General features: G+C 39.0%; 1 protein-coding gene across 3 annotated transcripts in view; it reads left to right on the top strand.

Annotated features, from left to right (window-relative positions):
- STAG1 (stromal antigen 1) overlaps window positions 1-20,359 on the top strand; it is a 335,329-nt gene that overhangs the window by 291,031 nt on the left and 23,939 nt on the right. For all 3 annotated transcript variants that reach the window (XM_004602955.2, XM_055127095.1, XM_055127096.1), the window contains 5 exons: window positions 8,624-8,716; window positions 12,108-12,282; window positions 15,777-15,916; window positions 16,924-17,025; window positions 18,877-19,025. In XM_004602955.2, coding sequence (XP_004603012.1) covers window positions 8,624-8,716; window positions 12,108-12,282; window positions 15,777-15,916; window positions 16,924-17,025; window positions 18,877-19,025 — 659 coding nt within the window. The remainder of the gene's footprint in view (window positions 1-8,623; window positions 8,717-12,107; window positions 12,283-15,776; window positions 15,917-16,923; window positions 17,026-18,876; window positions 19,026-20,359) is intronic.

A 20,359-nucleotide genomic window follows, 5' to 3' on the forward strand; every position in this document is an offset into this window, starting at 1 on the left:
CAATGCTTATCTTTTTTTTTTTTTTCGGGGGGGGGGTCACACCCGGCAATGCACAGGGGTCATTCCTGGCTCATGCACTCAGGAATTACCCCTGGCGGTGCTCAGGGGACCATATGGGATGCTGGGATTCGAACCTGGGTCAGCCATGTGCAAGGCAAACGCCCTACCCGCTGTGCTATCACTCCAGCCCCTCAATGCTTATCTTTTTTAACTCTTTTTTTTGTCCTATCTTTTCATATTTTCTTATTTTACTTCCTTTTTTTAAAAAGGAGGTGATCTTTTTGGTAGTTTCCCACCCCGCCCCTTTTTTTTTTTTTTTTTTTTTGCTTTTTGGGTCACACCCAGCTATGCTCAGGGGTTACTCCTGGCTTTGCACTCAGGAATTACTCCTGGCGGTGCTTGGGGGACCATATGGGATGCCAGGGATCGAACCCGGGTCAGCCGCGTGCAAGGCAAACGCCCTACCCGCTGTGCTATCGCTCCGGCCCCACCCCGCCCCTTTTTTGTTTTGTTTTAGTGGTTGATTGATGGAGGTTGGCAGTGCTGGGCAGTTTGGGGGGTTGTTGCTCCCAGCTTTGTAACTTAGGGGACTATAAGGCACCAGGGATCAAATTGAGGCCCCCCTTCTATCTTCCCTCTTCCTTCTTTTTCGTTTGAATATAGTTTATTTTTATTTTTTAAGAGACATTCAAATTAAAGCCTACTATAATCTTTTATCTTTATATTAGAGTTGTTTTTTTTATTATTATTTAATTGAATCACCATGAGAAAAGTTACAAAGCTTTCAGGTTTAAGTCTGTCATACAATGATCAAACACCCATCCCTTCACCAGTGCATGTGTTCCACCGCCAAGTACCCCAGTATACCTCCCATCCCACCCCACCCCCCGCCTGTGTGGCTGATGATTTTCACTTTAATCTCTCTTTACTTTGATTGCATTCAGTATTTCAACAGAAAACTCACTATTATTATTTGAAATTTTCCCCCAATAATCAGACCTGCCAAAAAGGCATCATTTGATAATATGTTTTCCATTGCTGAGAAAGAAGAGCATATAAGGTTGAGGTTTTGGATTTCTGGTGTTTTAGTAAAGTCCAGAGAAATTTCTGCCAGAAGTCATGTCACTGCAAGCTCATACCTCTATTTAGTGGGCTCTAAAAGATGGCAGTCGCCATGCCGCCGCTGCTGAAAGGAAAGGACGAGAGAGAAAAACCTTTCCCCTCCCAGGGCAGCATGGAGCTGTAGATTAGTTCACTGTCTAGAGGCATTTCTACAAAAAACCGCTGGGTGCTGAAAGTAGTTAGTGGGCCTCTGGGATCATGGTCACTCAGGAACGTAGGAGCTGTTCATGTGTGGCCGCTCGGGGTCTCGTCTGGTATGTAAGTTTTAAACTAGTAAATTTCAAAGTTTATTTTTAAAAATTTGATTTAACATCCTGAGATTTTCTGAATATAATACCAAACATCTTGATAATGGCTGCCTATCTTTACTTGAATTCATTCACAATCGTCGTCATAATTCCTACCATTAAAATCAAACCTAATGTGGTAAAATGCCTGAATAATGAAATGGAGAATTATGAGATGAATAAAAGATCAGTGTTCTAAAATCCACAAGAAGCTAAATTCTTTTACCAGCTGTTCAGAAGGATTTATCTGTGTATGATTATCTGTATGAAATTAGCTGTTAAATATACAATATCTGTGCCCATCCTAAATATTGTTAATATTTATAGTTCTCCCAGTGGAGTCTAACTTATGGTAGTTTAATTAACATTTTTTTGTCTTTTTGGGTCACATCCAACGATGCACAGGGGTTACTCCTGGATCATGCACTCAGGAATTACTCCTGGCAGCGCTCGGGGGACCATATGGGATACTGGGAATCAAACCCCGGGTTGGCCACATGTAAGGCAAACACCCTACCTGCTTTGCTATTGCTTCAGCCCCTAAATTAACTTTCTTAAGCATCCAGATATCTAAGTTGCATTGAAATCTACAATAGACCTTACTGCCCTATTCCCTTGATTATTTCTCTAGTTTCTTCTTAAAATGCTACTATGGGGCCGCAGAGATAAAACTGGGGTTTAAAGCGCATGCCTTTTGCGTGCGGCCAACCTGAGCAATACCAGTCATATCCCTTGAGTGGCAGTGCCTTTGGGCCCTGTTTCTGAGTGACTTCCTCCCCAGGTACTTCTATATGATTGATCATTGGTAAATTCCTTACTTAATTGGGATGTTAATTTTGCCATCTTCAGATGAACTGAGAAGTAGGCATTTTTTTTTTTACATAAGATACATTTGCTTAAAGATTAACCTTTAAAGGAAAATATGCCTCCAAATACGAAGATAATACAGGTTCTCTAGGCTACTGCTTTGCACACTGTAAAATTTAAAGAAATAAAAGAAAAACAATAACTCCTAACACTGTATTCTAAAACTCAATTTGTTACTTGATTTGGCTGCAAAGACCAAGACATCAGCTATATTTTGTATATTTAGATTTCATTCAGTAGTTATTAAATACTTTCCAATACTTTCCATGTGCCAAGCAATTGGAACAGTCACTATTCAACCTTGGAATCATAGGAGATTCACCTGCCAGTAAAATTGTAGTCATGCGATACAAAGTTATTTCTCTGAGGTTATGTAGCTTGTGAGTAGAATGGCTTTTTGTTGTTTCATTTGTTCAGCTAATGTTTCCAACTCTATTCTCTTGAGGAGATTAGTAACAACCCAAAAACTGTGAATCTCTAAAGACTCTTCTGGCAGCCATCTTTTTTTTCCTTATTCTTTATAGGCAAACATTTTAAAGGCTCTTTTATTTCAGAACTAATTTTTCATTGACACATTCTGATTTACAAAGTAATTCATGATTGAGTTTTAGGCATACAATGTTCCAACACCAATATATTCGGCACAGTCCACCAGTGTTACTTCTCAGACCACTTTTATATATATTTATATACACACACATAATATAATTTATAAGTTCTTTCTTCTTGTCTTCCTTTTAACATTATTCTTCCCCAGAATTCTTTTGTCAAATTTCTCTGTTCCCCTTGAATAATTCCTTGAATATAATCTCTATTTTCAATGCTTCTGTCCATCTAAGTTCTGGAAATTCCAAATTTTTTTAACTTTATTAAATGCCACGGTTTATTAAGTTGCTCATAATACAGATGTTTCAGGCACTTAATTTTCAGCACCAATCCCACCACCAGTGTGACCACCATTGTCCCCAGCTTCCCACCCACCCCCAAACTTGCCTCCTTATTAGGCACAAAATAATTTACTGTATGTTGCTTTTTACAACAAGATAGCAAATGTAATTACTGAAAAATAGTTCAAAGTTTGTGGAAGTTGTTACATCCCACGATGGTGTTAATAATTTGCTGTATGTGTCCAGGAGCTGTAGAACTGGATCAGCTCTGTGGCTTGGTGTCTCTTAAGATTAGCCATGGTATTGTGAAGTCGGGCTCCTTATATGCCAGAGGCTGTGGGGGTGGGTGCAGCTGCCCGGGCTTCACCCACTCCCCTCCTGAGGTGGCCCAGAGTTTTCAGCCCATAGTCTGGTCTGCCTGTGAGTTTCATCAGTTTGGCATCAAGAGTATCTTAAGAGTCTTGAAGTTGGGCCCTTTATGTGGCAGAGGCTGTGGGATATGAAAATTTTGTTGTTGTTAAAATTCTTGTGCTTTGTAGTAGAAATGACATCTGTACCTATATATTCATTGCAACACTGTTCACAATAGCCAAAATATGGAAGCAACCCGAGTGCCCTAAAATAGATGACTGGTTAAAGAAACTTTGATACATCTACACAGTGGAATACTATGCAGCTGTTAGGAGAGATGAGGTCATGAAATTTGCTTATAACTGGATAAACATGGAGAGTATCATGCTAAGTGAAATGAGTCAGAAAGAGAGGGACAGACATAGAGGAACTGCACTCATTTGTGGAGTATAAAATAACATCATGTGAGGCTGACATCCAAGGACAGTAGATACAAGGGCCAGGGGGATTGCCCCATAGCTGGAAGACTGCTTCATGAACGGAGGGGAGAAGGCAGATGGAATAGAGAAGGGATCACTAAGAAAATGATGGCTGGAGGAACCAGCTGGGATGGGAGATGTGTGCAGAAAGTAGATAATGGACCAAACATGATGACCTCTCAGTGTCTGTGTTGCATAATGCCCAAAAGTAGAGAGAGAGTATGGAGGATATTGTCTGCCATGGAGGCAGGGGGAGGGTGGGAAAGGGAGGGTATACCTGGGATATCGGTGGTGGAGAATGTGCACTGGTGGAGGGATGGGTGTTTGATCATTGTGAGATTGTAACCCAAACATGAAAGCTTGTAACTATCTCACGGTGATTCAATAAAATTTATAAAAATTTTTTAAAAAATTCTTGTGCTTTGAACTCACATCCTTCTCCAGCAGGACATCTTCCTAAAGTCTCAGATCAACATTAAAATTGAGCTGTTGTGGGGCTGGAGCAATAGCACAGCGGGTAGGGCGTTTGCCTTGCACGTGGCCGACCCGGGTTCGATTCCCATCATCCCATATGGTCCCCCGAGCACCGCCAGGAGTAATTCCTGAGTGCATGAGCCAGGAGTAACCCCTGTGCGTCGCCGGGTATGACCCAAAAACCCCCAAAAAAAATAAAATAAAATTTGAGCTGTTGACTTGGCATTTACTTCTGTTTTTTACCATAGTGTGATGAAGTCATCATCACACTATGGTAAAAAATAATTTATGTTACTTGGTTAGAAATTTAGGTGTAATCAACAATACTTGTTCTAATCTTAAATTCTCTTACTTCTACCACTTTAATGTCTCTTTAATCTATTTGCCTTTGTACTTCCAATACTTTGGATTCAGACCTGCATTATAGGTTAGTTCTATTACTTTTGTTAATATGTATAGGATATACATATATAGAATAATTATTAGAGTCACCAAACCTATTTTATTTCACAAATGTGGGTAATCTGAATTCTGTTTTATTGTATGTATAATATAAATTATTATTTCATAGGATAACTTGAAACATTACAGTAATGCTTCAGTACTTAGAAAACATTTTAAGTTCTCACCAGAAGTTGTTTCTTCTGTTATCTGCTATTTGTTATCATCGTTATCATTCTCCATTCCTCTTAGTATATGATTGTTTAAAGTTTAAAACAAAATTTTAGGAATAAATGGGGGCCAGAGTGATCGTACAACAGGTAGTACATTTGCCTTTCATGCAGCTGACCCGGTGTGATTCCTAATGTTTGGTAAAATAGCTTTAATCAGTAGCACTTTTTGGCATTTCATTATACCAGGTCTGCTGTTTCTGTAGCAAGACCATTTTTCTTCATCTTATTCTTCATTCAATAGTAAAATTAGTCCTGATTTCGTCTTAAGCTTTATCTTTTGGTATTTTGTGCCCCCAGCACTACCATAAATCAGCAGTCCCCAAAAAAATACCTCCTGGCTTCTGAAGGTTCTAAAATCTCTGAAATTCTTTTTCTTTATATCTCGATTTCTTTCAGTAGTCAGATCTCAGCTTATTATCTTCTTTGGAAACCTTTCTGTGGTTACAGATTCTGGCACTAAGCTTTCCAACATGGCACTCCTGACATTCTGTTGTAGATGCCTCTTTCTCCTAATCCATAATGATTCTTTGTAGTCAAGGAATGCCAGAATTTGGTTATTGGATGTTCATCTGCAAAAATATTGAAGTTGATAATACATTGTTCTCTTGACTACTCTGCACAGATGAGCTTCTTATCCCAAATAACACACTCATGTTAGCAAGAGGAAATACATACAATATTTTTAATTTTAAAGTGCATATCACTGGGGCTGGAGCGATAGCACAGCCGGTAGGGCGTTTGCCTTGCACACGGCCGACCCAGGTTCGATTCCCAGCATCCCATATGGTCCCCTGAGCACCGCCGGGAGTCAGAGTACAGAGCCAGGAGTAACCCCTGTGCATTGCCGGGTGTGACCCAAAAAGCAAAAATAAAAAAAAAATTAAAGAACATATCACTATTTGTGATGTAAAGATCTTAAAAGGAGTAAGTACTGTTATCGATACAAAACAGACTAGCTTAAAGAATTTTAGTTTAGGTTTTTGTTTTGTTTTGGGGGGGGGTCTGTGCTTAAGGGCTCAGGGATCACTCCTCTTGGTGCTGTGGGATCATATGTGGTTTCCAGATCTGCAAGTTTTAATTCCTTACTATACTGTCTCCACCCTAATTTTTAATTTAGTTGTTGTTACTTGTTTATTCTGTTTTTAGTTTTAGGTTTTGCACACACCGGGGTGTGTTTAATCCTGGCTCTGCATTCAGGGATCACTCATGACAGGGTTCCGAGGACCATGTGGTTTTCAGAGATTGAACCCAGGTTGGCAATGGGCAAAGCAAGCACCCTGCCTATTGTACTATCACTCCAGTCCCTAGTTTGGTACTTTTAAAAGAAACTTATTTGGGGCTGGAGCGGTAGCGTAGCGGGTAGGGCATTTGCCTTACACGCGGCCGACCCGGGTTCGATTCCCAGCATCCCATATGGTCCCCTGAGCACCGTCGGGGGTGATTCCTGAGTGCAGAGCCAGGAGTAACCCCTGAGCATTGTCGGGTGTGACCCAAAAAGCAAAAATAATAATAATAATTCTTAAAAATAAAAGAAACTTTGTTTTTTTTTGCTTTTTGGGTCACACCCAGTGATGCACAGTGGTTACTCCTGCCTCTGCACTCAGGAGTCACCCCCGACGGTGCTCAGGGGACCATATGGGATGCTGAGAATCGAACCCGGGTTGGCCGAGTGTAAGGCAAACGCCCTACCCGCTGTGCTATCACTCCAGCCCCAAGAAACTTATTTCTATATATCAACTTTTGCTCATTTTATTGTTCGTCATTGCTGTTTTAATATTAATATGATGAATGATCTACATGCATCTGACTCACTAGTCCATGAGAAGAGTTGTATTTCTGGGGGCCAGAGAGATAGTTTAGTAAGCTGAATGCATGCTTTGCATGCCAGAGGCTTAAGTTCAATACCTGGAGGCACAAGAACCCCTGAGCACAGGGTTAGAAGTATCCCCTAGTTAATGTTGGTTATTGCCCAAAATTCAGAAATAAAATAATTTTTGAAAAGGCTATGATTTCTGATACCAGAAAGTCATGGTTTCAAATTTTTACTAATAAGTTCTTTCATAAATCTAACAGTAAATCTATCACCTTAAATCAGTGATAAATTTAAATTTCCTTGTTTTAGTTTGTTTGATTTTGGGTGGAGGTTGTATTGTTTGTTTTAGGTCACACATTATGGTATTCATGGCTTATTCCTTACTCTGCACTTAGGATCACTCCTGGTAGGGCTCTGGGAACCAGATTAGGTGCTGGGGATTGAACCCAGGTAGGCCATGAGCAAGGCAAACATCCTACCCACTGTACTATCTCTCCAGCCACTTCAGTTTCCTTCCATATATTTCAAATGTTTTACTGAATATTTTATGTTTATTTGATGTTTACTCACTCAGTCAGTCTTAGAATAAAGTCCGTTCTGCTTTGATGGATTTTTCTGACCAGCTTTGTCTTCTATAGTGATGGTTTAATATTAAAAATATTGTGCAGCTAGGGATATGGTTAAAATAATAAAGCACATGCTTTCTATATGTAATCTCCTATACTTGATTTGGCACCATATTGCATCCCCCAGTACTGCCCAGTTTATGGCCCTGTTGGACCAAAGCACAACCGGGGTGACCCAAACCAGTAGCAAAAATTATCTATATTCAGGGTCCAAAAGATAGAGTATAGAGCTTAAGGCACTTGTCTTGAGTACAGCCATCCCCAGTTTGATCCCTGTACAAAATGGTCCCTCAAGCATCAGTCCCCTTTTCCCAAAGTATAGCCAGAGGTACTCCAGAGCACTGCTAGGTGTAGCCCAAAATTGTGTAATTACTTTCTAATAGTCTGACTCCTTGCAAGATTGCTACCTCTTTTGAGAGCTTTGACACTCTTCAGTTGCCTTTTTTAACATTTTATATCATGTTTAAAATGTGAGAGAAATACCATGTATGTTTTTTATCTGGTTGATATTTTTTTTTCCCCCTCAGTGCATTGCTGTACTCCCTCATCTTACTATCAGATGTTTTAAGAATGACTTAACGATTTCGGGGGCTGGAGTGATACCACAGCGGGTAGGGTGTTTGCCTTGTACGAGGCTGACCCAGATTTGATTCCCAGCATCCCATAAGGTCCCCTGAGCACCGCCAGGAGTAATTCCTGAGTGCAAAGCCAGGAGTAACCCCTGTACATTGCTGGGTGTGACCCCCAAAAAAGCAAAAAAAAATGACTAGTGATTTCATTATTGATCATTTAAAAAAAATCATACTTATTAAGGATTAATGTCTGAGGAAATTGAGACTTGAATAGCTAAAATAGGCTGAATAACTGAGATTATCAGTTTCACTATCCCTTCCATTTTAAATAACTAGAGAATAACTGTGATTTTGTTTTATGAATTTCCTTGACAGTGAACCAGTTTGGCTATTTTCCACTTGTTATTTTTTTCTAGAGCAATTTTTTTAGGATTCTTAATTTATACTTGCAAATTTTAATGTGTCTTACAGGAGGATTTATTGGTATTGAGAAAAACCGTGAAATCATTTCTGGCTGTTTGCCAACAGTGCCTATCCAATGTTAATACTCCAGTAAAAGAACAGGTAAGGAATTATCGATAAAGAGGTCTAAATGAAAGTAATTTAAATGTATTAAAGAACAGTAAGAAGTAAATATACTGGGGCCATAGAGAGTACAAGCAGCTAAGATGCTTACCTTGCATGCAGCCCACCAGGGTCCAATCATCAGCTCTCAGCATCCTGTTATGTTCCCCTGAGCTTGCCAGGAGTTTCCTGAATGCAAAGCCAGGACTAACCTGAGCACCACCCAGCGTGGCCTAAAAAACAAAAAAACAAAAAAATTCCCAGCTTTAAATGTATTGATGAACATGTGGTGTGTTTTTTTTTTTTAAGGTTTTTTTTTTTCATTTTTAAATTTTCTTTTCTTAAGAATGTTCACATTAATTGATTACATCCAGTATTTCAACACAAAACCCACCACCATTACACCTTCCCACTACTATTATTTCAAATATTCCCACCACCATTCAAGCCTGCCTGCCACAGACAGATGCTAGATAATTTATTTTCTATTGCTTATTATGAATATCATGAGAGGTTGCTCCTGGAATTCTAAAATTGTAAATGATTGGGATCCGGAGACATCTCTTTAGGGAGCTAATCTATTTTGAGATTTATTTGTGAGTCTCTGAATCAAGGCTGGTGATGTGCTTAAGTATCACCAGGAGGCAGTCTATGGGTGTAACAACCAGGACCCCAAAGCAGCAGGGAGACGGGAAGGGACGGCCCATCTTGGCCACCACCCTGTGGCCTGGGTCTTCGGTTCCTGGTCCTGCATACCTGGGTTTTCCTTCTGTAAGTTTGTGGCCATGGGGGTTCATCTGGAGTGGGCAGAGAGAGGACACCCTCTCCATATGAGGTACCCTTGTGAAATCAGCTCAGCACGGGGTCCGGAGAAATCTCTGGTGAGCTGCTGTCTTCGGGATTCACTGCTGAGTCTTGAACATAAAGTTTTCTCTGCTAGTTCTTAGAATTCAAGTTCATGAAAAAATAATAAAGATAAATGTTTGTTACAAAATAAGCTCACTAACATATGTGTTGTATTTTTTAATTTGACAAATGCAGTGTTATAATGATCTGAAGGGCTAGTTCAAATTAAAATTCTTTTGTTTTATTTTTTGTTTTGGGGACACAGCTGGCAGTGCTCAGGACCATATGGAATGCCAGGGATTGAACCCAGGTTGGCAGCATGCAGGGCAAACGTCCTACCTGCTATACTATCTCTCGGGCCCCAAATTCTTGACTCTAAAGAACCATGCTAGCTAGCACTTGTCTGTGGGAGTCCCCTTTCTTATCATTTCACTTTCCATTCTTCCCTTCACCAGAAATTTCTCACACATGCATGGGACTCATTCAGTCTGTATATTCAGTGTCTCTCAACATACCCCCTCAATCAGCTGCTCCTTGACCAGCCTGGAGCCTACGAGTACATCCTAGGAATTAGTGTGCCAAAAGATTAGACCTGTGGATAATCTGGCAGCAGAATTAAGTCTCTCAGAGCAAGGAGTTCCTTTGTTTCTGTATCTAGACAGTGGTATAGAAATAGGGTGCAAGTATGCAGCAAGTATGCATATCACATTGGCCAGATAAACTTCTCATTCTTGGGTAGGAATATGGTCCAAAACTGTCAAAGAGGAGACCAGAGCAATACTAGTTTCCTGAAGTACATTTCTTAAACTAATTTATTATATCTATTAAGAATTCCTTTTACATAAACTAGAATATACGTTTTCCATAGTGCTTTCGTTTTGTATTTTGGGAATCTATGCTGGGGAACTATCCCTGCTCTGTGCTCAGGGTCATCCAGTACCAGGCACAGGCCACCTGTCTGCAAAACACATGCTCCGCTCGCTGAGCCATCACCCTGGCCTCTCCATACTGTTTTATATTATGGTAGGGTGGGGAAAATCAATTTTATATTAAGGTACACGTAATATAAAACAGTAGTAGGGGCTGGAGTGATAGCACAGCGGGTAGGGTGTTTGCCTTGCATGCGGCCGATCCAGGTTCGATTCCCATCATCCCATATGGTCCCCTGAGCACTGCCAGGAGTAATTTCCCGAGTGCAGAGCCAGGAGTAACCCCTGTGCATTGCCAGATGTGACCCAAAAAGCAAAAAAAAGAAACAGTAGTAATTGTCCTTTTGTATTTTTTTCTTACCGCCCCCCCAGTTATCTGTAATTGAGCTCTTACTGATAAGCATGTTACTCTGAACCATAAGTTTTTTACGAGTCATAATTTTTTATGAGTCATAAAGTGAAAACAAATCACCTAAATCTTACTCTCCAAAACCTTTTGAACAACACCCGTTCTAAGATTTTCTTAAACCAAGAATTCAATATATTTATATTTCATCACTATTTTAGTGATATCCAAGTTTAAAGCCCTGGCTTAAAAAAATATTTTTCCTGAATTTCAGTTATGCTCCCTTCTTTTCAAGTGGCTCTTAAATATTTTTATGTACCTCAGGGTATTAACTCCCACAGTTCTTATTGGAAGTACTCTAACCAAGTGTGCCTCCATCTCCACATGCATCTCAAAATTGTATTTTTCAGTAGAAATCATTTTTTAGGTAGAGCCTGGGAGTTGCTGATGTTTAATCATCCCACTTAAGTTATAGTAAACTTTCAGTTACTGGTTTTCATGTGAGTAGTCATAATTTTGACTTTAAATTCAGTGGAGATTTCAGGGCCATACCCAGCAGAACTCAAGAAGCCATTCCCAGTTCAGTCCAGTGACAGGGATTGAACCCCAGCCTCCTTCATGCAGATCAGGCGCTCCAACCTATTGACTCCTCTCTCCAGCCTTAGAGTTTGTTTGGGGTTTATTTTTGGTTTTTTGTTTGTTTGTTTTTTAAAACACTTGAAGTGGGTAGAAAGATAAAGAAGCTCAGTTCTTGTCGGGGATGCAGTTGACACAGGTTCAGTTTCTGTCTCTGCTTCAAGCACCACCAGATGTTACCCAAACCACCACCTCTCCCCAAGAAAAGAATTGAAAATAATGGTTTAGGTTAGAGTGTACTATATTGTAATTTATTTTTATAGTGTGTCTTAGGATTTTGTTAATTTTTAAATATTTTGTTAATAAGCATTATATGTTTGGTTTTAACTTGTCATAATTTATTATTGATTTTTTTTAATTTCCAGAGTTGAGTTTTTTTAATCTCAAACTCTTAACTGTTTTAGTTCATATAGCTCAGTGAAATAAATAAATCTGAGGGGGAGGTGTCATAAATGTGACTAGTTTAGATAAGTAAAAGTGATTTTTTTTTTCCGCTTTAAAGAGTTATTTAAATTTAAACATCTCTGTTAGGGTACTATTACTGAACTGCATTTAATTTAGTACAATTTGTAACAATGGTATGCTATAACTATTTTGTAAAATAATTTACTAATGAATTATCTCTGCTTCCCAGGCTTTCATGTTACTCTGTGATCTTTTGATGATATTTAGCCACCAGTTAATGACAGGTGGTAGAGAGGGCCTTCAACCTTTGGTGTTTAATCCGGATACAGGACTCCAGTCTGAACTCCTCAGCTTTGTGATGGATCATGTTTTCATTGACCAAGATGAGGAGAACCAAAGCATGGGTATGTGTTTCTGTTTTGTCAATATTGATGTTCTTTTAACCCAAAAAGATGAGTGGGAAAAAATAAGTAAAAATTATAATAGTACTAGAATTTCTGTATTTTTAAGTTAACTATAGTAATATTTTCATGTAACAAGAATATGATTGTATATAACAAAGACCCCCACCTTTACCTTATCTCTCTCATTATAGAGCTTCCTTTTTTTTTTTTACTAACAGCTACATATATTTCATTGTTCAGAGATAACAATTCATATTGCTTATATTAACATCGGTTGATTTCCAATTTTCTGCTGCTGTAAGCTATGCTGTAATTAATCATTGTGTATATTTGTTGTTTTTCACATGTTCAATGTTCAAAATGTCCAATTGGGAATAGATGATTACTTTTTTTTTAGTTGCTTTGAGATACAGTTATAGGCTTTCATGTTTGAGTTTCAGTCATACAATAATCAAACACCCATCCCTCCACCGGTGCACATTCTCCACCACCAATGTCTCCAATATCCCCCCCTTTCCAACTCTCCCCCTGCCTCCGTGGCAGACAGTTTCACCGATATTCTTTCTCTACTTTTGGGCATTATGGTTTGCAGTACAGATACTGAGGGGTTATCATGTTTGGTCCTTTATCTACTTTCAGCACACATCTCCCATCCCAGATGATCCCTCCAACCATCATTGTCTTAGTGATTCCCTCTCTATTCCAGCTGCCTTCTCTCCCAGCTCATGAGGCAGGCTTCCTACTATGGGGTAATATTCCTGGCCCTTGTATCTGTTGTCCTTGGGTGTCAGTGTAATACTATGTTATTTTATATTACACAAAGAGTGCAGTCATTCTCTGTATATCTCTCTCTTTCTGACTTATTTCACTTAGCATGATACTCTCCATGTCCATCCACTTATAAGCAAATTTCATGACTTCATCTCTCCTAACAACTGCATTGTATTCCATTGTGTTGTGTAGATGCACCAAAGTTTCTTTAACCAGTCATCCATTCTCAGGCACTCAGGTTGTTTCCAGATTTGGGCTGTTGTGAATAGTGCTGCAATGAACACATAGGTGCAGATGTCATTTCTACTGTGCTTTTTTTTGCACCCTTGGGGAAATAGATATTTCTATTGCATTTTATCCAGGTTCATAATTTTTCTAATGAAGTATTTAAGTTCCTTTCTAGCCCTAAATGGTCATTATGGGTTTGGGTTTGTTTGTTTTGTTTTTATTGAATCACCATGTGGAAAGTTACAAAGTTCTCAGGCTTATGTCTCAGTTATACAATGCTCAAACACCTGTCCCTTCCCCAGTGCCCATATTCCACCACCAAAAACCCTAGTATACCTCCCCCCCCACCCCACCTGCATAATTGATAAATTTAACTTCATTTTCTCTTTACCTTGATTAAATTTCATATTTCAATACAAAACTCACTATTGTTGTTGGAGTTTCCCCCCTAAAAAAAAACAGCCCTACTGACCAGGAAGCATTTGATAATTAGTTTTCCATTGCTGAGAATGAAGGGATATGAAGTCATGCGGCCACAGTAGCGGCTGCTCGGTTTAGGATTTCTGTATTTTAGGTAATTCAGTCCAGGGAGATTTATGTTAGATATTGCATAATTTCCCTTCCTGGGGTAATATGGGGCAGTGGCTTAGATCACAGTCTAGAGACATGGCTGCAAGCAGTTTCTGGGACCAAAAGTAGTCTAGCTGGCCTCCGGATCATGGTAAGTCAGCAGCAAAGCGGCCACACCAAAGAGTGGCCACCCGGATTGAGTCTTGGCGGAGCGTGAGCTGGTATCAGCCCGGGCCCAAGACTACCCAAGTGTCCTGCTGGTCTAAGTACATGACTTTTTTTTTTCTCCTTCCTGCGCCACTAAATTCATATCTGCTTATAATCATTATAATATGGCGGACACCACGCCGCCTCTCCCCAGAAAGGGGGGGAAAAAAACAAAGAGAGATATTTCCCCTCCTCGGCCGGCATGGGGCAGTGGCTTAGTTCACAGTCTAGAGACATGGCTGCAAGCAGTTTCTGGGACCAAAAGTAGTTTAGCTGGCCTCCAGATCATGGTCAATCAGCAGCAAAGCGGCCGCACCAAAGTGGGGCCGCCTGGATCGAGTCTCCGAGGAGCTCGAATGGGTATCAGCCCCGGCCCGAGACTGCCCAAGCTTCCCGCTGGTCCAAGTACATAACTCTCTTTTTTTTTTTTCTCTTTCCTGTGCCATCAAGCTGATACCTGCTTATAATCCTCATAATATCCATTATGTTTTTTAGATAAGCAAAATAAAACTGTAAGATCTTAAGTGTTAAAAGGCTTACCAAATCTCATTAATCAGACTATGTTTAGCCTACAAAATAAACCCCCCAAAAATGGGCTGAATATAATTTAAAAAATGTTTTAGGATAAACTATTGAAATAGATGGTTTAAACTCTAAAATTTGTGGCATATCTGATCACATCTATTTGATACTATTAGAATGCTCTTTATTAGAACATTTTAGAAAGTACTGAATTTTAAAACAAGTATTTATTATCCATACTAATCTTGGGACAAAAAAAGATAACTTGCTGTTTGTTCTAAGCAAAGAATTTTCAACATTTCTGAGTATTGGTGCTTCACAATAATCAATTAGTAGAAAGGAAAGAATTCTCTTACAAATATATCCATATACATATGGAAAGAAAGAATGGTGCCCTCAGATAAAGGTAGATCTGTATGTGAGTATAGGGCCTGAAATATGTCAACTTCATATAGCTCCTTACAGAGAAATTTTTCCTAGGATTAGAAATCTGAAACCATTGAGGTGTTTTTTTTTTCCACGGGTGGGTGCTACATTTTTGTTTGGTCCATTGGTTTTTGGTTTGGGGGCCACATTCGAGATGCTTAGGGCTAGTTACTCCTGACTCTGCACTTCAGAATCACTCCTGACTGTGCTTATGGGACCGTATGAGATGCCAGGGATGGAACACAGGTTGGCTGCGTGCAAAGTGAGATCCTTACCCACTGTACTACCCCATCTTTTGTGGGGCTGGGAGGGCGGACAGGGCTAAAAATTTTAAAAAGAGGAGGAAATAGTGCTTTGAAACTGTTAGTAGGGTTTTTGTGCTTTTTAAAAAAATACATATGTATAAAACACTTTCAAAAACATTTTCTAACTCAACCACATATGGGAAAAGAACTGAAAACTAACACCAACTGTATGTTTTTATTTGTATATATTGTTCTAAAATAAAACTGTATCTTAAAATACTTTATTTTTTCTGTGAAAATATTTTAGCAAATAGGATTAATCAAATAAGAAAAAAGAATTGCTAAAGGTAAACATTATGGCATTATGACTAAATTGTCAGGAAGAAACTATGTATGTATGGTTTGCTTATCTTGCTCAGACAGTGCTGTGACAATGTTCTTATATGAGCTGGTTTTCATTATATACTGTGTACATTGTTTTAGTTTGAATGAAGAAGTAACCAATTTTTTTGTGTGTGTGGTTAGAGGGTGATGAAGAAGATGAAGCAAATAAAATTGAGGCCTTACACAAAAGAAGGAATCTACTTGCTGCCTTCAGCAAACTTATCATTTATGATATTGTTGATATGCATGCAGCTGCAGACATCTTTAAACACTACATGAAGGTATAGTTCTATACTCTTATTTTTTTTCTTCCAAGTAGCAGATAAATTGCCACTAATAAGTGAAAGAATTAAAATAGAAGCTAAAGCTGACAGCTTTTACCTATGTATAGTTGAGAATTTACTGGTGTATGAGGTTTCTCCTTTATAGAAAGTATAGTTTTTAGTTGATCTTGACTGTTATGTCAAGTCCATAAAATAGGAGTTTCTCACATTTATGTGTAAGAGCACCTTGTTTTCATGGGGTCAGCTCTCACACTGTTGATCTCTTGATCAACATGGAAGGAAGAAAGCCATTCATACTTCTTCATGTTTTGCTCAGATGATTTTATGTATAGGTTTACTTATAAATTCATACCAGCCTTTTTAAAATTCTACTGTAAGCTAATACAAAGATAGACAAATAATTCCAAGGGGATTATATCATTATGTATGTGAATTTTTGCCAGTATTATAAGAAATGATACCCAATTCTTAAAAAATATAAAACATAAAAGCCAGAGCCAGACAGCTAATATAGCAGGCTAGGTATCCCCCTTGCATGCAGCTAACCCAGGTTCAGTCTCAAGCAACCCATATAATCCCAAGCCTACCAGCAGCGATCCCTGAGTGCAGAGCCAGTTGTAAGCCCTAAGCACTACCAGGTGTGACCCTGAAACATGGGCATGCATGCACACACACACAAATACTACATACGTATGGTCTCCCAAGCACACTTAGGAACCAAAAAAATTAAGATGATGAAATTAGGAACTAAGAGTAAGCCCTAGCACTGCCAACTGTAGCCAAAAAAAAAAACCCAAAAGTCATCTATATAATTTTTTTCCTCTTGGAATTTGGAATTTCCAGTTTTTCAATTACATATTTTATGATTTTATATATAAGGTATTTAAGTTTAAACACCGTCTTTTCACTGTCATTATTAAGATGAGAAACTAGATAGCATTTCTTTCATAACTCTTCAAACTTGTGAAGTTTTGGTAATTTTTAATGTTGTTTTTCTCTTATAGTATTACAATGACTATGGTGATATTATTAAGGAAACACTCAGTAAAACAAGGCAGATTGATAAGATTCAGTGTGCCAAGACCCTCATTCTGAGTTTACAGCAGGTAAGAAATAAAGTTTGCAAATCAAACCATGGCAAGCAAAAAATATGTATGTATGTATATATTTTGAATATGCAGCTAACAGATATTTACAGACATATACATTATAAAACAAACTTTCTGGTATTAAAATATGTGTTTACATATTTACTACATAATTATTGGAAAATTTTTTTCTTTTTGACATCCTGTGAAGCCATCCATACACACACTTTCAGCCATCCGTGCACATACCAGATTGCTTTATTTGTTCATTTATTACTTGGGGGTCAGAAAGATAGTGCAGAGATTAAGGCACTGGCCTTGCATGTGGGCTGACCCACTTCAATCCCTGGTGCCACATGGCTCCTGAGCATTGTCATCTGTGGCCCCAGAGGGTCCTCAGCCCAGCCAGGGTAGCCTGGGTAATCCCTAAGCAGAGGTGCATTCTCAGTTACTCACAATTAACTTCTGACCCACTTGACTGAGAATTACCAGGTGGTGCCCAGGTCTCATGTGCACCATAGGTAAGACAAGTAACATGTGATATATACACAAACTTACCTATATAATAAAATCTTTGTCAAACTATGTACATATTTGTGTATATACAACTACTTCAGACCAACGTATTACAGAGGGAAAATTAAAAGGTAGACTAATAGAAAACAAGCTCTGTTTCACTGGAATGCTGTGGCTGGAGTAACGTTGAGAGATTGGGAGGTGTGGAACAAATGGCACCAGTACTTTCCAGGATCCTTGCCATAAAGAGAAAGAGAGATTGGCTTGATGCTGGTAAAAAAGATATAATCAAGAAGTTAAGATTTTGTGGTTGATCAGTTGATTTTTTAAAAGATGTGTGCTGGAGAGATAGCACAGCTACAGGGTGTTTGCTTTGCACGAAGCCAACCCGGGTTTGAGTCCTCCGCCCCTCTTGGAGAGCCCAGCAAGCTACCGAGAGTATCCCGCCAATACAGCAGAGCCTGGCAAGCTACCCATGGTGTATTTGATATGCCAAAAACAGTAACAACAAGTCTCACAATGGAGACGTTACTGGTGCCCGCTCAAGCAAATCGATGAGCAATGGGAAGACAGTGACAGTGACAGAAAGAAGACAGACAACAGAAAGAAGTGTGCATCTAGTAGATAGGGAATAGTTACTGATGCAGGAGAAAGCAGTAAAAGCACAAGAGCAAAAGCACTGAGTGAGGGAGTGAATTCCAGTGAAGAAGTGGCTTTAGATGAAACCTAGATTTTTCATCTATCCTAACAAGAGTAAAAATCAAACATACAAGAGCCTGGAGTGATAGTACAGCAGGTAGGGCGTTTGCCTTGCATGTGGCCGACCCGGGTTCGATTCCCAGTGTCCCATATGGTACCCTGAGCATCACCAGAAGTAATTCCTGAGGCAGAGCCAGGAGTAACCCCTGTGCATCACCAGGTGTGATCCAAAAAAGAAAAAAAGAATCAAACATATAAATAGTTATGTTTTAGCTTTGATTCTAGCATGAGTGCTTTTATTTTTTTCATTACTCCAGGGTTTTGTTATTTTGATAAGTTCATGTACTTTTGTATATAGTTTATAAAATCTTTCACCTGAGAGAAAGAAGGGGAAAATCTTAGCCCTATATCCAGATAGTTTTTTTTTCACATGTTTTTCTCTAGGGTTGGGGGAAAAAAAGAGTCCTGAACTCTGTATCTCAGAAATAGTATTTTTATAAACATATCCTTTTACCAGTTCAAAAATTCATTCTTTTTTTGTTAAAAGGAAATACATTCCTGTTTGTTTTAAAACACAGAACTACCATGTAAATTCTAGCAATAACAAAAATAAATATATTTCAGCTGTAGAGTTTTTTTTCTCTTTTCTTTTAGTTGTTTAATGAACTTGTTCAAGAGCAAGGCCCCAACCTGGATCGGACATCTGCCCATGTTAGTGGCATTAAAGAATTGGCACGTCGATTTGCCCTTACATTTGGACTGGACCAGATCAAGACTCGAGAAGCAGTTGCAACTCTTCACAAGTGAGTGAGCTAAATAAGCTCTTTATGTTATACAGAGTCTTTTTTTCTGGAATTTGACCAGAATTTTTTTACCCATTTTGAAAATAATAGACTTTTCAAGTTGGAACTTTAAAGTTCCTCAAGTCTATTAATCCTCTGTTGGGAGAGCATAATTTGGGGAGTAGGGTGACTTGGGGTTTTTGTGGGGTTTTTTGTTTTGTTTTGTTTTTAATTTTTTAAATATTTTTGAATCACCGTGAGTAGTTACAAACTTTCATGTTTGGGTTACAATCTCACAATGATCAAACACCCATCCCTCCACCAGTGCACATTCCCCACCACCGATATCCCAGGTATACCTCCCCCTTTCCCACCCTCCCCCTGCCTCTAAGGCAGACAATATTCCCCATACTCTCTCTCCACTTTTGGGCATTATAGCTTACAACACAGACACTGAGAGGTCATCATGTTTGTTCCATTATCTACTTTCAGCATGCATCTCCCATCCCAACTGGTTCCTCCAGCCATCATTTTCTTCATAATCCCTTCTCTGTTCCATCTGCCTTCTCCCCTCCGCTCATGAAGCAGTCTTCCAGCTATGGGGCAATCCTCCTGGCCCTTGTATCTACTGTCCTTGGGTGTCAGCCTCACGTGATGTTATTTTATACTCCACAAATGAGTGCAGGGACTTGGGTTTTGACCACCCATTTTTTAAAATCTTATGCAGTACAGAAGGTATATTTGTAAAGGATTTTTTTTATCTGATGTCAGTGACAAAACATTGAGTTAAAGATTTTAAAACACTGCACAGTACTCATTGGTCAACTTCATTTTGTTATTGAAGATTAAATGAAGAAAACTGTGAGTACTTTAGGAAAACTAATACCATGTTAAAAACAGGATACCATGTTATTCCTAAAAATTACATATAGAAACTTAGCTTTTTTCTTCTTCTTTTCTTTTTTTTCTTTTTTTTCTTTTTTTCTTTTTTTTTCTTTTTTTTTTTTTTCTTTTTCTTTTTGGGTCACACCCAGCCGATGCTCAAGGGTTACTCCTGGCTCTGTAGTCAGGAATTATTTCTAGCGATGCTCAGAGTACCCTATGAGATTGCTGGGAATCAGGAATCGAACCTGGGTCAGCCATGTGCAAGGCAAACGCCCTCCCGTTGTGCTATTGCTCCAGCCCCTAGAAACTTCGCTTTATGCTCTTTAACTATTACTTAGCAATTCCCTAGTTTTATTACTTTTGTAAATAATGCAACTACCATACAGATTATTGGGGTTAGTTTGAGGGTATCATAGATCAAACCCAGAGTGTCACACGTGTGAGTTATGCACTCTATCTGTACTGCTCAG

The sequence above is a fragment of the Sorex araneus genome, chromosome 2, assembly GCF_027595985.1.
Source record: "Sorex araneus isolate mSorAra2 chromosome 2, mSorAra2.pri, whole genome shotgun sequence".
In the NCBI taxonomy this organism is placed as follows: Eukaryota; Metazoa; Chordata; class Mammalia; order Eulipotyphla; family Soricidae; genus Sorex; species Sorex araneus.